This window comes from Anser brachyrhynchus (assembly GCF_964034855.1).
Source record: "Anser brachyrhynchus genome assembly, chromosome: 14".
NCBI lineage: Eukaryota > Metazoa > Chordata > Aves > Anseriformes > Anatidae > Anser > Anser brachyrhynchus.
This window is the reverse complement of record NC_137709.1, coordinates 10728184-10745568: the sequence shown is the minus strand read 5'-3', so window position 1 is coordinate 10745568 and position 17385 is coordinate 10728184. Positions and strand designations below refer to the sequence as shown.

At 49.1% G+C, this 17385-nt stretch overlaps 1 protein-coding gene across 6 annotated transcripts in view; it reads right to left on the bottom strand.

Annotated features, from left to right (window-relative positions):
* NEURL1B (neuralized E3 ubiquitin protein ligase 1B) overlaps positions 1-17385 on the bottom strand; it is a 128101-nt gene that overhangs the window by 51551 nt on the left and 59165 nt on the right. Inside the window, exon 1 of one of the 6 annotated variants that reach the window (XM_080554735.1) lies at positions 12891-13129. The exons of the other annotated variants lie outside the window; for them this stretch is intronic. Within the exon in view, the coding sequence (XP_080410861.1) occupies positions 12891-12990 (100 nt within the window). The 5' untranslated portion in view covers positions 12991-13129. Of the gene's footprint in view, positions 1-12890; positions 13130-17385 lie in introns of those variants that run through there. 6 annotated transcript variants of the gene reach the window in all.

Here is a 17385-nt window from a genome sequence, read left to right as displayed (position 1 = left end):
CTTTCTGTGCCAGCAAAGGCACCCAGCACGAGCCAGTAGCAGTGCAAGAGTGAAAAGTAAGTGCTGCCATCCCCCCGCTGCTTCTCTGCGGGACACTCCCTGCTGCCATGCACGGTTTTGGGTGCTGTGAAAATAAATAGCAATTTTTAAAATTAACCCCCCCCATCCCCATTTAATTTAATTTAGTTTCCTCCAAGAAGGACCTCCGGAGATCAGCCTGCCTGTGTGAGCCATTGCCCCATTCGTTGCAGTGTTTTGGGTGATGTCTCGGGCTCTCCTCTGCTTCCAGAAACCTCCGTGGGCTTGCTTCTGGGCGCAGGGGTGGGACAAGACCACGAGGTGAGTCGCTCCTCTAGCAGCCTTGTATCATTCTTCAGAAAGGCTGGTGTGGAAAAAGGGTCCCTTTTAACGAAATGCTAATGGGGTGAACCAAAAGGATTATTCTTAAAGTTAAGAAAAGAGATAGCGAGCAGCTCTCATATTTTATATAGAGGAAAGCCTGGGCTGCTGGAGGCTTTGAAATCCCATCCATAGAATCGCTAGTTTTACCCCCTAACTTCTTGTATCCACAATACGGATGTGCTAGCGTTGTTCTCAGTCATTTACCCCAGCCTGACTTTTCCCTTTCAAAGATGCAAAGCTTCAGCAGCTCCCAGGCCATGGGGACGCAGCAACGAGCAAAGGAGCAGCGGGAGCAGAAGCCATGAGTAGCTCCATGTGTGAGGACAGGACACTTGTGTCCTTCATGGAGAGCAGACTCCTTGGGAGCACGTGTTGGCTCCTGTGATGTGCCACGAGCATTGCAGATAGGCCTGAGGCCAGAAAGGGAGAGCTAGGGTAGCTGCCAGGTTTGTAATTTCTAGGATGAGGATGGCATCCACGAGTAGTCTGCCTGTCCTCCAAAGACCACAGATGAAGTCACAGAACAGGAGGAGAGTCACAAAACAACACAGAGAATATTTATATGTATACGAAAACCCAAAACAATGTGCTCATGCCGCTCTTTATGGCTCCAGGAAAGCGGCAGAAGTTGGACATCTCTTTGTTTCTTTTTTCTGTGCCTACCACGTAGTTCAGGCTGCGAGCTGCCTGGAACAAATGGGCTGAGAGGCACCGCTCCGAGACAAAGGACTCTCCCCGTGGGGAAGGAGAAAGCTGCAGACTTTGGAGAGAGTTAAAACATCTCTCCTGGGACAGGTTTCCCATTTCCCCTGAGCAAGTCTTATTTTGTGCGCCAACAGGCCAAGTACAAATCTCCACCTCCGAGCCCAACAAACGTGGTGTGTGTGCTGGCGTGGGTGCATCTGTGTCTATTCCTGCCTGCATACCAGGCCTGGGTGAGCTTTGCTCCCGTTTGCCCCTTTCGGGACAGCGATGCGACTGGTATGCAAGGGCTGGAGACAAGCAAGCAGCCCCGGTATGTGGCATCACCCAGCCTCTGCTTCCTTCTCCAGCCCTCTGTTCTCGCCCCTGCCTTGGTGTCCTGGGCACGGCGTGCGAAGCATTTAGCAGCAGGGCAGGGTTCACGTCTCTGCAGCCCTTGCTGCTGGCTCCCGCCCCCTTCCTCACCAAAACATGCCGACGTCCCCTTCCCAATTGTTTCAGTAAAACTGCCCTGGGAGCCTTGTGAACCAGGGAGAGAAAACAGGTCCAGCTCGGAGAACAGCAGCCTCCTCTCCCATTCACAGTGCAGGTGCAGCCAAGTAAGGCTTGGCACAGAAGTGGGAATAACGTGGTGCTGCCAGCAAATGGTTTGCGATATAAATCTATTGCTTTAAGTAAAATCTACAGGGCACCTTGCGGTGGCTAAGCACAACTTGATCAGGGACCAAGGAAAGTAATCCTGATGCCAGACAGGTGCTGTGCCCAGGCTGTCCTCTTCTGCCAGCCCCAGCCCCTGAAAAAACCAGAGCACGTGCCCTGGGCTAAAGGCATTTCTAACCCAAAACTTAGAGATAGAAAGGACACACTTGGAAAAGGGAGTCCAAAAAACACTCTCATGAGATAGGCAGGATGTAGAAATAACTCAAAATGTTCAGTCCTTGTTCTCCTTAACCCAAGGCATCCATCACTCAGAAACCTAGGAGCCCACACACGTCCAAACCATGCCTGTTTTCTGTCCGACTCCTGACTGCACAATCAGGGTTTAGAAGAGGATTTCTTGCTACGTCCTACAGAAGTCAACGGGAAAGCTGAGGGCAGGGTCAGCTCCTTCCGTTAGATTTAGGCCTAGAAAGGGCTCTTATGTCAGGGTAGGGTCTGTGCCTGCCACCAGGGTTCAGGAGAGGCAGAGGCAAAGCAGCGATGCATTGCCCCACTCTACAAGGGTTGTGCCCTGTCTTCACCACACACACTTCCCAATCTCCACTGCCAATCTCCACTCCACAGGTAAGCTCAGAATGGGTCCTTGGCAGCAAACTTACATTTGTGCATACTGTTCAGGTTAAAGCAAGATCCCAACCATGCCAGATCTGGGTTTTATTGTATTGAGAACTAAACACATGCAATTAACCTATTCCTAACCAAATACCAAACCGAGCAGCCTGGCTCCTCTCATTCCAAGTACCGAGCATGGCTGTAACCCCAACTCAAAGAGCTGCTTGAGGCTGACAGACTAACATGGGCAGAAGTTGGTGTTTCCAGGGGGTCAGATATTTTCCAGAAGACAGCATTGCTCCCACTTGCATGACAGACTTAAGTTGCACAACAGAGTTAACTTTATCCACCCACTTACTCCATGTTCTCAGGCTACAAGTACAGCTTCATGTGAAGCACCAGTGACACAACTCCTAGGACGAAGGGGTTTTCCCACAAAGCATCCCATCTTCAGGGGAATTCAGAAGACTCTTGAACCAGTTCTGCCCATCCCAGCCTGGGAAGGCCAGGCCAGCGTGACACTGAGCAGGATGGTGATGAATATTGGCTGTCCCTGAGCCGAGCAGCCTCTCTGTGCCAGGGGAGCAAAGGCAGCGCTGCTCTGAGGGGGGCTGGTGCCAGACAAGAGCGACTTGGGGGGGAGAAGAAACTCAGTTCTTCTACACACACACAGCTGCTTTTCAGGCTTGCTAAAGTTACAATGCTAAGGCAGACGTTGGAAAGATGGATGGATGGATGGATGGATGGATGGATGGATGGATGGATGGATGGATGGATGGTCAGGCTAAAATGTGTGAAACAAATGAGCACCGCTCTTGTTCCTGAAAAAAAGACACTTCACATTTGACAAGAATATGCACCCAGTCTCAGCTGTTTTTCTGGTGGCTGTACCTGCTTAAAACACCCATGCTGGCTGCAGTCTGTCTCCCCTCCAGGGAACAGCCACCAGCCGACTACAAAACCATCCCATATGGCACAATCTTTGTTTGACGTTGCTCCTCCTGTTCACACACAGAAGTTTCTCTCTGCAGCTCCTAATGAAGCCTAACGGACCTTTCCCAAGGCATAAAAAAACCTCAGACAAGCATATTTTATCTTATCTTTCCATACACCATTCAAGCCTTTTCCTCCACCAGCAAACATCAGTCTTCTGAACCCCTGGGTTGTCTTCGCCCTTTGGGACATCTATCTGAACCGAGAAGCAGCGGCTCGTGAGGGACACATCCACCCAGCTGTGAGATAGCAAAAGTGCCGAGACCCCTCGACTTCAGCCACAGCTGAGGGTCTCTTGGAAAACATGTGCATCGGGGCACAAATTCTACCGAGGTTTGTTATTTTTCCCGTAATGGCAAGAAGTGGCTGTGTGAGACTGAAGTAGTGCAACTATCTGGGTTTTCAACAGGAAATCTATTTTGGGACCTAGGAGGAGGACTCCTTAACCTTCACTCTTGGAAGAAATTGTTGATGATCTCACTGCATGGCTATCAGTGTCCTGGGCCAAATTCTCCTTATGCTCTTGGACTTCTGATCAGCTAACAAAGCAGATGCATGAACTAATTAAAGAAGCAGAGCCTGTGTTTTCTGCTTCTTACAGCTCTATATTCAGTAGCTGGTACATGACACCTCGTGAGCTGATGCTTGTCTGTCTGTGATCTAAGATGAAAGAAACATTCACAAAATAATCTAGGGGGATGGGAGCCTGAACACTCTCTGCTCGGGCTGTTTCAACATATGGAGAAACAAAATCAATTACAGAATCCCAGATTCATGGGCCGTAGTTCTCAGGAGCGCTATTACAAAAATAAGCTGATTTCTTCTGGCTAAAAGCACCTCATACCTGAGATGACGCCACCTGGAATTTGTAATCCGATTTTGCAAGAGGACAGACTGTGATCAGGTTCCATGGGTCTCTTCAATCCTTAATTACTATAGGATATTTAATCCTATAGCATATTTCATGGGAGGCAAGAGGATAAAACAAAGCTGCGTTGGCTTGACACAGGAACAAGCACAAATGGTTCCAATGCCACTAACCTGTGCTGTTTGACTTAGGCTCTCAAGCAATTTTTATTAGACGCACATGAGGAACATCATTAAAAATAAAGTAAACTAACCTGTAATTTAAAAAAAGAAACCTTCTCTTCTCTGAGTTATTTATTAACCAGTTCAGAATCTGTCGAGGCCTTCTTAACTATTAACAAACAGTTCCCAAGATCAAGACAGAAGCCCAGACCAAACTGCACAATTTAATGACATAGATTCTGAAATTTATTGCTCTCCTTGTCCAAACATCGACCTGCAGCTGCACACAACCACCTCTCCCCCACATCTCCAAGAGGAGCTCAGAGCTTGGGGTCCTGCTCTCTACACACAGGGCTGCAGGGACTATTCCCCACGCACCAAGGTGAGGCAGGAATAAGCAGCCATAGAAACTTAAGGCAGACATAAACACCCAGTGAGGATGACATTCTCCTACACCCACTATTGAGAAACATATTTGGCTGAGGAAGATGTATGCCATTGCCTGCTTTAATATAGAAAATATACCGCTTAGCTAGCAGGAAGCCGGCAGACATGGCATGCATGGTAGAGCACATCTTGGGAGAAATAATGACCAGGAAACCAAAGCTCTCAGCCTTAAGTGCTTCTGAACACACGCCTGGGGAAGAAGAAGAACAAATGGCAACCGAGAGCACCGGTTCCTACGCCAGGTGAGCAGCTGCCTTCTCCATCCCAGGTGGGCTCTCAAACCTGCTCAGGAGCAGCGAGCCCAAAGCAGACAGTGAGGGTATCGTGTCATGAGCACTGTTGGATGAAATACAACAAGCCTATGAGAAAAGCAAGAAGAAAAGCAAGTGAGTTTGTATCACAGCCTCTGGAGTCTAGATTTCTGGAGGTCAGCGTAGAGAAAGGTGTCATTTCGGCTTTCTTTTTTCACCCACCACCTGTACATTACAAGGGGTGCCTTCACCGGCCTCACCAACACAGGAGATGTCACAGAACTGAGACGGACAGGAGCTGCTAAGTGTCACACACTGTGCCACCCACTTCCCAGTGCTCCTTAAACTGAGTTCTCCACAGCTTGGCCGGGTTAGCTCTGAGGGGAAGCTTCGCTTCCTTCAGCTCCGGGAGCTGCTGCGCCCTGTGCCAACTCGTACGCGATTAAACATGAGCAAGTGTATCAGCTCTGCGGCACGGCCACAGACCCAAACAGATCTATCACGACATCTTTTGCCACCTAAATTGCTTTGAAGTGTTTTTGAGCTGCGTGGGGCTGTGCCGTGCCGTTTGCTCACAGACAAGGACCCTTTGACACCAGCGCGTTTCCAGCAGAGCTCGCTGCCGCTGCAGGATTACTGACGGGCACTGGGGAGAAAAACCAGCACCAACCTGGCTGCTCGTGGGCTTGGCTCCTTTCCCTCCATCACACCTGGAAGAGTCTCTCCCCACCGGCCTCCCAAGATGCCTCCTGCCACCGCCATTCTGGCCTCCTCCCCAGCCCCCCCTGCCCCACGTGGGGCCTTCGTCCCCACATCCTCCTCTCTCTCCTGCCCCAGATTTCTGCTCTCTGTCTTATTCCTGCCAGCCCTCCCTAAAGGAGGCTGCAGCCAGGGTTTAATCCCACTTGTTGGCAAGGCCCTGGGTGCATTTAAGAAGCAACCTGGATGACTGTGCAGCCACCTCTTTGTGAAAGCTCCAGAGCTGGTGGACGTTAGACTCCCTTACTAACGTTTTGCTGTTAATACTTCTCACGAGATGCCCAGCTGTGCTCTGGGAAACATCCTTCTGGGCAGGATCTGCAGAGGAGAAGGAATCGGAGAACCTGACAAGGCAACCAACTGGCCCGATTTCATGCCCTGTAATGATAATTGCTTGTATGAGTGGAAGGGAAAACCAAGCATGATTTGTTTACCAACAGACATATGTCTCTATAAAATAAAGAGGCTCAGCTGAATTGAAGGCTCCTTTGGGCAAGGACATGGCATTTAAGTTATAGCTGTGGGCTCAAAGCACATGTCTGATGTACCATAAAAACAAAGATGTTCTCTTAACCATTATCTACAAAATGCAAAATAATTAGCATTGCCAGAAATCTCTATTTTGACATTTAATTCCCCCTGCCTTTCTTATGGGTATCCTCGGGGCTGGTCCCAAAGCACTTATGAAAGACATTCTCTGCTTCTTCCCTTTTCAACCTCATTTTAGCATTTGGATGGTTCTGACTTCCTTTGAGGCATAAATGGCCTTTGACACACACGCCCTCTGCAAAGCCAGAACCATGGCACGGCTAGGTATCGTGCTGGCAAGCAGAAACCTAGTTTACTTTGTTTTCTCCCTAAAGTTTTAAGCAACGTTATATTTTGGTCACTGAAGATGCCTGTGGTAGACAGCTGAATTTTCACACAGATACAGCTGCATCTGAAAACTAACAAGAACAGTCTGGAAAGAAACCTTGCTGCATGCATTACGGGAAGGATCTCAGCAAACTAGGAGAGGTCTTTCAGCAGAATAAAAACCAGGCCAACTCCCAGCTGCAGGTGGGGATCAGATAAGGAAAAAATACTGAGAGTAGAGAAAGGCTTTACACCATCATCATTTTTTTTTAGTATGGTTATCCTATGTTTCACCTCCAAGGGGACACAATCAATTACATCTATTTTCAGGATCCTTCAGCTGAAAAATGTCCAGCCACGCTCCTCTTGGAAAATGGGTTTTTCTCCCCACGGTCTGTAACAACTAGGAACAGCCACTCTTTTCCCTGTTGATTCCATCCCTTTCCACTTGAAAAATATCAGCTTGTGTAACTTCCTCCCTTTCTTAGGGACCACGTGCCAGAATGGCTCTGCCTTGTTCAACTTCTCTTCCAAGAGCATCATTAATTCTTCCCATCAACACTAACGATGCACTGGAAACACGACTCCCTAATGAGCAAGGCATGCTCTGCGCTGCTCACAGAACAGAGCACGAATACTGCAGGGTCCCAACAACTCCTTTTTGGCCTGCTGCGATGGCTTGCCCTCCTTGACACCAGGTCAGCGAGCTCTCCTTGGCTGTTCCAATTACAATCCTATAAACTGCTGAAATCCCCCAGTCGTGGTGTGTCTTTTTTTCATCTTGGATCTTCCGCTGGAATAAAGAGTCGCTGACTGGGACCAAGTTGTTGTGAAGGCATCAGGTGATACGAAATCCAGGTGACAATTTTTGCTAGTTTAGTAAGCACATGCAATGTGTCAACGCAGAAGAAAGGAGGGGAGGTGTTGAGTAACAAATAAGTCATTTCACAGTCATTTTCTTAACAGTTGCCACATCTTCCATGCGCAGTTTTCTCCAGGCTCTTTATTACTCTGCTCTAAGTGATTGTCACTCCCTGGCTGCTGCCATCGCTCACACAAATACCCACATGAGAACATGTTTCTACCCTACCATCTCTCTTTCATAAATGCCTTCACAACCCGAATTTCTTTGTTGATTATATTTTGACCAAAAAACATTTCTCTTATGCTCCTGCTTCTTGGCAGCCACTGCCACACCTGGGGCAGCTGGTGGATTTTGCAGTTGGGTCTGCCCACCGTGACTGGCTCTCCCATGCAACGCCCACCCCTTATCACACCAAAACACACGGGTATGGACAAAGCAGCAGTGTGTTTTCCCTCTATGACTGCCAAAGTTTTGCAGTTCCTCAGGACAGAGTTTAAAATCCATTGGAGACCACATCCTGCTCCCCATTCCATCAGGATTAACCCCAAGAGCTGTTTCATTCAGTGGATTTCTTTTTTTTTTTTTTTTTTTTGGAACAGAAGGGAAAAGTGAAAAGCAGGACCTATGTCAGTGAATTTCCACTATTCTCTTGCACACTGTTAGTTTAATTCCTGGATGTGCAGGATTTAAGAATACCAGATCACAGACACAGTCTGGAAGGGAAGATTTAATTTCCAAAGCTCACAGCCTTTGGGATCTGACCTCCCACTTGGGTATCTGCTAGCTACATGGGAGGGCAGCAGACTGGGCCGTTCTTTGGTGAGTAAGCACTAAGGCAAAGAAAACTCACAGCTGTTGTGACACAGAAGGAAGAATCTAGAAAAGCAAGAAATTTCCCCCCACACCCCTACCAAAAGGACTTTGTGCTCATTAAGTCAGATTTTGCTGACAATGTCCAAAAGTGTGGGGTTACCTGGGGGCCACTAGGCAGAGGTACTAACCGCCTTGCTGCCTCATCTAATCCTGCTCACGAACCACAGGGTTTTACAAGGCAACGAGAGCTAGTGCTAGGCGATCCTACACCAGCCCTGATTTCTTCAGAAGGCAAATCTTTTTGCTATGTTACCGACATCCCTGACTCATTCCCCTGTAAAGGACGTTGAGTGACTGTGCAGCCCCGCGAGCAGCTGACCTACCTCCTCTTCTCACGAGTCTTAGTCACGTTATTGTCCAACACGGGTCCTGCTTCAGTTCGTGGATCTATACAGCCGTGCTAAGCTTCAGGAGACAGATTTGTCGCAGTCAGAAATGTTTGCTTTAGGCTGTGTGGTTGCATCGTGCACCCTACAAAGTTACCATCCACCAAGCACCTGGAACAACGATGTTCAAAGGTTATTTTCTATTGCTTGAGAGTGGCTCTGGGTCTTGGTGATCCTGGTAGGTTTATGCCCATCTCCACCCATGACAACACGGTTAAACTGTTGGCCCTACTTATATCTAGCTGTATGTGCCTTAGGATATTAGCCTGTTGTGGAGACCCTTCCCCATCATTGCACTCCAGCTCGATCCCTATATTTGACCCTGCACTGCGGCTTTCAAGGTGTTTGAACCAGGTGTGGGTTCGCAACCACCAACCAAGAAGTTACGGTCAGGAAATCCGCTTGAAATCACCTTAAAACACAAATCAGACGGAAAGACAACTATTCACTCACCAAAGCAAACCAGTAGCAGTGACACCACCCAGGCCCACAAATACATTTGACTTACATTTTGTATGCACATTGCCAGAATCCCACAACCATGCAATGCTGACATACCTTTTAGGTTGAGGGTCTAAAAATCCAAGCCTAACTTCAGAGAGCAGTTTGCAGATTGCACACGGTTCTCTGCGTTATTTTCACTCGTTTTCTAGTAAGACAGATCCTCATCCATCAAAAGAAACCCCATTTCTGCACATATTTATCCCTAATCCCCTGCCAGGCCTTCAGAAAGCGTTGCTGTGGAGACCGGCGAGTGGCCACGAGCTCCAGCATGGCACAAAGAAAGGGACGAAGGTTGTGCCGTGCCGCCGCGGGGCATAGAGCCCAGCCTGTTGGGAAGGAAGTTTGGGGCTGAAACGCGGCATTTGGGGATGAATAGCAAGGACAGCTACCCCTGAGACAGCTGGGCAGAAAGAGTGGCTCTCAGCTGGCCCCGTCAGAAGGCAGGGGCTCCTTGTGGGATAAAAGTTGCACAGCTGCAAAGCGTAGATATTTTGGGCTAGCATCCCTTGAAGTCAATGCCAGTCTTTCCACTGGCTTCACTGCACTTTGGATGAGAGCAAAAGGCAGCTCTTCTTCACCCCAGTGCTTTGAATTACCTGACTTTTTTCAGAGGGGAAGAAGAAACCTAATTAAACTCCCCATTAGGGAAGAGACCAAGTGAAACAGATTCTGAAACCTTCTCGGTCTTGGGTGAAAGTACATCTTTACCTCTGTGATGCTGTTCAGATCTGGGAAAGGAAAGGGAGGAAAAAAAGATCATCATCTAAAGATTTATCTCAAATCAAGACCCATGATCTTGTTACCAAGGTATTTAGGATGTTAAAAAAGACAGACTTCTGTGGGTGGAAATGAGCAAAAAAGATCAACTGAGACTCTGGTTCCATGCAGCTGCCTTCAGTAGAATGCAGTACGAGAGGAAAAAAAAGAAGTCCCTAAGCAGAGAAACTCAGAAGATGTAAGCAAGCTAGCTAAGGAAGAGAGTGACCCTGACACCAGAAGATCAGCTGCTCCTTAATGCTAGGCTAAAGGCTGTACTGCTTCTTTTTAGGAATTGCCATAGACTAGGAAGTGCCTCAAAATAACCTTAGAAGACATATAGGTATATATACATGAGAAAGCGATGGAAAACAGAATATGTCTAAGTACAGATCCCTGCAGCCTTTAAGGCTTAGAGCCAAATCCACTTCCTGCTGTGCTCAGTCACTGAAGCTCCCCAGCACTCAGGACTCCAGACTTGCTAAAATTGGGTACCTCCAAATCAACATTTTAAGTAAATCATGATTTCTGAAGAGGCAGAATGCATCTGGGACCTCAGCTGAAGAGCTGCCTCTTCTCTCAGCACATGAGAGTAGCTCATGGGAAGCACAGGCTTCATCTTGGGAGTTTCTAGCTAAAGGAGGCACTCTGCAAAACAGAATTGCTTAGGTGACATTCAATTTCATATTAAAAGCAGGGGAAGCTTCCTTCTATTCTGTAGCATCAAGAGCAACCTCTGAGCACCCTGCAAGCTGGCTGACACAGCCCTGCCTCACATGGGTTTGGGATGTCCCTAGCCCAGATCTTTGACACGTTTCAGGACTGGGGCTGCACATCCCAATACAGCTGCGAAAAGCAAAAAAAAACATCAACAGGTCAAAACACCCAGTTGTTGACTTATTTTCAATGACAGGGCTGCTGTTTTACTGGCCCTGCAAACCCCAGTTCCTTAAAGTCCAAACCGTTGTGAAGGAGCCTGAGCTGTGCTACTCAGAAGCCCCATATCAAGCTCTTCCGTGGTTATTAATAGCACCAGGCCTGAACAAGGGCTACGGATGATCTTTAGTTCAACGATGCTAGATTTCATGGAGACAACGCTGCCTTTCCACGTGCTGTCAGCAGCGAGGGTAGGCAGAGACAGAAGCCGTGCAACCACATGAGCCCTTTCTTTGTCAGCCCAATCTGCCTTCCAGAGATGCTGGTCCTGGTTCTCCAACCCCACACTGCCCCACCAAACTCCATCCCACCACGAGCAGGAGAGCTCTTCCTCGTTCACCCATCTCAGCCTCATATTTGGTCTTTCTTCCTCTGCATTTACTACCAAGGGCGCAACTGCTGCAGGCACACGTGGATCCTTCTACCTGTTGTGCCACTGTGATTCCTCCCTCTCTGCCAGCAGAAATCCCAGAGCGGAGGGGGGATCCCTCCAAGCACACAACCCAACACCTCCACCCCCACGAGTCTCTTCCTCAGCAGAACCAGGCAGACACCTCCCCGCACGCCCCTCCGTGAGCACGCAATTCAGCCCCCGCTGCTCTCCGCGGAGCACGAAGCCAGTTTCTTCAGCTCCGGGGGACATCCCCTCCTCTCCTCCCAGGAGGTGACACGAGAACAAGTGAGGACTAGGGAAGATGCATGGAGGAGGAGGCAACCTCACTGGTTTTTAAGCTGCAAGTTTTGCAATCCTCAGGTGTAGTAGGGAGGAGAGTCTCTCCTTCCCTTGTTCGCAGCCTGACAATACCACTGGTGCATTTCCCCTCCTATTTGGTGACCTCATTGTCTGGCACTGATGTGCACTGTCAGGAGTGGCTCTACTGGGTGACAGAACAGTGAGCATGTCAAGTCCTCCACTGTGCTCTTTTTTCCCTTCCCTTCTCCCCAGAACCTTCACACAATTTCTTGCAAATAGCCTTACCCCCCCTGAGCAACGCTCTCAGCTCTCACCAGTGCCACATGCTTCTGCCGTAGCTGGATCCCTTACACACCCCTCACCACTCTCCCCAGGTCTGCCACAGTTATTAAAACCTCATCACAAGCTGCTTTGCATTTAATCCCATCTGTCATCAGATCCTGTTTAAACACCACGACTTAAGACTTTGATGCAACTGCTTCCTCAGACACAACAGCTTTCTTCCACTGAGCTCAAAGCGCCCTGCAAGAAAAGCCGAGCTCCCCTGAGCCCCTTTCTCTGTGTGATAACTGATGCACAGAGAAACAGGGCAGCCCAAGCTAAACGAACACAAGAGATCTGGTTGAGATATCCCGGCCTTGACTTGTAACTATTCATCTAGCTGCCTACAGTACAGAGGAGCACCTCTCAGTTTCCATGCGACAGGACACAGGCAGGCTAACAGCACGTACAATCTGGAAACACCACAGGTCGAGGTCAGATGCATGCACCAGCAAGAAGACACCATTTTTAAGGTCACATTTGCCTGGTCAAGCACTCCCATACCACTAGAGAGCCTGAAGCCTCCTATATCAAGCCCACAATGCAGGCTGCAGCAGCTAAACCACCTGGGATCCGCATCCTTGGGTAACGCACAGGGCAGGCTGCTGAAGGAGCTAACAGGGCATTCTTGTGTAAGAGAGGATGCAAACAGAAAATTGGGCGACGGCGCTTGTTATTATTCATTAAAGGTACTGGAGCTGCCTTACGTGCTAAATGTTCTTACCCTGATGATCTTACCAGCTAATTAAGGAAGATTGATGAAGGATGATAGCAGTAATGTGTCGGTACTTCCAAACTGCAAATGGAAAATTGAGGCAGAGCGAGCATATGTATACATTACCTACATGAAATGCAGGGAGGATGAAATCCTGTACGAAAGCCAGCCCTGTTCCTCCAGATCAAAACACTCCTTCCTCTCTTTGAAACTGTGCTAGCATGACACATCGGCAAAGTTCTCCTTGCCAAAGTAATTACCTGCTCTGCGATGCAGGCCAACAGATTTGGAGTCCAGGATTAGTGATCAGAGAAACTGGTATCTGGTAAGTCCTAAAGCTGGGAAAGCTTTGCCAGAAATGCAGTAGAAGTTGTCCCAAAAAAAGGCTGGCCTGGGGCCACTTCTGGAACTGAACTTGAATCAAGCCTTCTGGAAGGGCTTATTTATACTTCCACGGGATGATGACACCAAGTACTGGGATACCACGAGAGAGCTGGTTCTCATGGAGTTTTCCATCCTCCATTTAGGTAGCTCTTTGAAAGATATCCAGCTCTGTACCTTTTGGGTTTTCTCCAGCAATCAGCAGGAAAAATAGGGATAGCTCAAGTTATAGCTCCAGTTCCCAGTACTCCATCCAGATGAAAGTGTCCCAGTTGGGCACTTAAAAGACCAAGTCAGAACCTGCAAATCATCCCTATGGCCAAGGAAAGGAGCTCAGGTTCAAACTTCACTGTTCAGTCCCTACCCTCCTTATGTCCATATATTAATTACTAGGCATACTCAAAATGCTAGGCACGTGTTAGATACTACCGTGATGAAATCCTTGGCATCCATACCACTGGCCATAAATCTTGTGAACAAATTCCTTGTGATTTAGCTCCTACTTCCAGTCAGACTGGAATTCCCACAGGACACTGTCTGTCAGGAGTTTGACATCAGAAATTACAGATGGTTATGAAAATGGAAACAACGAAAAGCCAACCTAGTTTATTTTGTTTTCGACGCAGACTTCTCAAGAGATTCGGGTCAAGGCTGATTCATAGGTCTGGGCTGGTTCCTGTTTTATCCCAATCTGTCCTCAGCATGGCAAAAGGGCTGGATCCTGCTCTCACTGACTTCAAAAGAAGGACTATCAAGCCCAATTGTCACATTAAAAACCACAAATCATGTTATATCTTTGGATTCTGGTTCATCAAGCCACATCCTAAACGAGACTCCATCCAGACCCAACGATGTTTGGACAAGCAGAATCACAGTTTGATGTTTAACCAAACTATTTGATGGTTCGACAGCAACGCTCCTCTAATTGCAAGCAACGCGGGGCTGCCAAGTTTTAAACAAAAGAGCACTGTGAGCAGCCCATCTAACGCGGAGGTCGGACGGGGCACAACCTGCTCCTCGCCGTGCAGCCTCTCCGCGGCAGCATCCAGCGCACGGGGCCGTTCCCCGCGGAGGGAAGGACCCTCTAGGGGACAAAATGGGGGGCAAGGTGGCACCAGGGCAGGGTGAGGACTTGGTGGCATGGTTGTGGGGCAGGTTTGACCAGCTTAATGCTGAAAGACAGACAGAAAGACGACCAGCTGGCAAGCACGCGTAGGTGGGGAGAGTCATGTTGTCCGTGTTTGCCAAAGGGGCAGAGAATAACACGCGTTCCTGTCTCTCAGCAGAGAGGGGGAAGTTCCCAGAAACTTGCTTTATCTTTCTGCTCTTAACCCTTTTCTGGCATCTTCACAAGGCTTGGTATTGGGAGAGGAGGCACTCTGCAAAAAAGCAATTCAGAAGTCAGCCCTCCCGAGCCTGGCTGTGAGCAGGCCCCTTTTGTCTCTCCAGCACCAGAAGGGCAAGAGCCGAAATGTTTTTTCCCAGAATTAGCCTCGCTTAAAGAGAGATGGGCTTTGAATGTAAATAAGTCACAAGTGCTTTCAGAGCAGGGTCCTTGCCTTGGCCAGAGCTGGGGAAGCTGCCTGCCTCTCCATCACCCCACGAACATGCCCCTGGCCTGTCCCCGGCTCGAGGAGCTACTGCACGCATTGCAAAGACCAATACAGTGTTGCAGGGAGCAGAAAGACTCAGGCAAATATTTCTGAAACTAAAGGGTGATGCGTTGGCTCCACGCTTTGTCTGATCCAGAACAAGCATTGTTAACTGGAAGGTGTTAAACTGTGCCCAACGGTGGATGAAAGCACGTATGTGAAGGTGTATCCAGCCCCTGGTCACAGCTCCTGTCTGTAGATGTCTAATAAAGGTTTGATTTAGTGTGTCCATGTCTGAAAAGTCATTCTGGGAGCACGGATCCCACTTGTCACCATGCTAACTCCTTTGTCCCCCGGGGCAGCTTTCATCCCACGAGCACAGCTCTCGCTGACCTGCCTCTGAGCAGGGGCAGGACTTGATGGTCCCCAGAGCTCCCTGCCAGCCTCGGCCCCTCTCTGCTGCTGTGAATCATCTCCAGGTCCTGGCTTGCATCATTCCAGAGGAATTAAACCCCTCAAGTCTGAGGTAAGTGTCTAAAACCCATTTAAAATCCCCAGGGTAAGAAAGAGGCTTTCAGAGCAACAGACTTGACTTGGATTTTAAAGGAAGATTTTTTTCTGGGAAGCAAAAACTCCTCTCTCTCTGCTTTCTTCAGCATCATTCCCAGGTCACAGCTGTGGGATAATTTTGTGATGGGGGCTTCCCACGACGGGCTGCAGGAAGGGTGCAGGAGCGGGCAGGTCTCTTCCTTCTCTCTCTCAACTCTTTAAACCATTTTTGCCTTCTTCTGTCCCAGCTCCTCAGCCCTACCGTGGCGCTGACATGGAAGCATCAGGTAGGGCATGAATCAGATAGGGCATGACTTCCAAATCCAGGGGCTTAAACTCCTGGGATGCTTTTCAGAGGCGATGAGCAGCCATGACTGCTCACACAGGCTGAAGCTGAGCAGCAGCACTGGCAGGATGGAGGGGAAACTGCACTCAGCAGCGCAGGGCAATCCGTGCAGGAGCCAGACTGGCTTTCGGGGGCTAGATCAGTATCTGGGTTAATCCCGGCTTCTTTTTTCAAGTTGAATGGAAGTTTCCAGCATTTGTCATTACAATTTGGAAAATGTAAACTGATCCCTTGGTTGGTTTCTTCCAAAAAGCTTGGAAGACTTCAGCTTCCTGCAAATAGCTACCGAGGCTGGGAGGGGCAGGAAAATGGGGATGACAGATTCGGGCGGCATTAAGAAATCAATGGATACAAAAACCCTTTTTATCTCTAGACCCAAAGGAAGTTTACAAGAGGCTTTTCCTCCACTGTGGATGGGAAACCTGGCCGTGTGTTGAGGAGGGGACCCACTCGCCTGTGGGCGCTGCCCGAAGCCTCACCAGACCCAGCGAAGGAGCCGAGAAGGGGACCGACAAACAAGACAGACGTGGGCTCAGAAACTATGGCAGAGGAGGCTGGAAATGCTGGAAAATAGAAGCAGAAAGATGCATAGATAGGTTGAATAGTGCCCTCCCTTCCCGTCCACCAGCACAACAAAAGCAATGGGCAGCCCAGCACGGCCGGGCAGAGGAACAGGCAGGGTCTGGAGTGGTCGTCCTTGTCGGGGCGAGCTCAGCTGAGAGGAGAAAAGCAAGGTACCGAGGAGGTACAATTCTCTCCAGGTTCACACGTAGCAACAGTGCAAGTTTCTATAGCAACGCCAGGATTATTTTTAGCATTAGTCATATTTTAACAGCAACAACCCAACGTGGAGCTGGGGTGGAGGGCTGCATTTCGCCCCCCTCCACTGCTTCTTCCTTTCCTCCTGGAGATGCAAAAGTGCAGGCAGGCAACTGTGTACGTGTATGTATATGACCTGCCCGTGCCTACGAATAAAGCTGAGAGGAGAGGGCATCAGGCAGAAAACTCCCTTTTCCACCCCAGTGAGACTCCTTTGTTGCTGACCCTTCGGTGGTGCTCAGCACCCTGGTGAGGTGCTGGTCCCGGTGGCAGCGTGGTTGGACACCCAGCCCACAAAAGACATTTCCGGGGCATTCTCCCAGCTCCCTTCAGACCCGATCTGTCCTAAGAACAGAGCATCTTCCCCAGCACTGGGACCACGGGAAAAGACACAGCCCAGTCTCGCTGCCTTGGAGAGCACGGGGAGGTGAACAACGGGACCGGGCACAACTTGCAGCTTGTATTTTTGATACTGCACAAATACAGGAGGCCAAGCAGATAGAGCTTTTTGGCTCTCCGAACAAGCAAGCATCCTCCAGGATGCCAATCCCCGTGGCTGTCACCGAGCAACCGATTCCTTAGGCAAGTTTGGAAATTCTCTTTCTTGTTCTACAAAGCCCGGTGCAGCACAAACAACAGCCTTGCTTAACAGTCACTGGAGCCAGTGACAAACAGAGCAGATCCATGGCAGCCTTGGCCAAGCAAAAGCAGGAATGCAAATTATAACATCCCCTAAGTATCTGTTATCCACCCACACAGTCACAGACAGTTCCTCTTGCCACTCAGAACAACCCAAATCATTAGCAATAAAAATATGTGCCGTGATAATTAATAATTTCCCTTGCACGCAGTTTCTTTCATGCAAAGAAAACCCAACGGTGCTTCACAATTCGTGGCATCACTGAACAGCGAGCAGCTTGCAGGGGCTCGGCCACGCA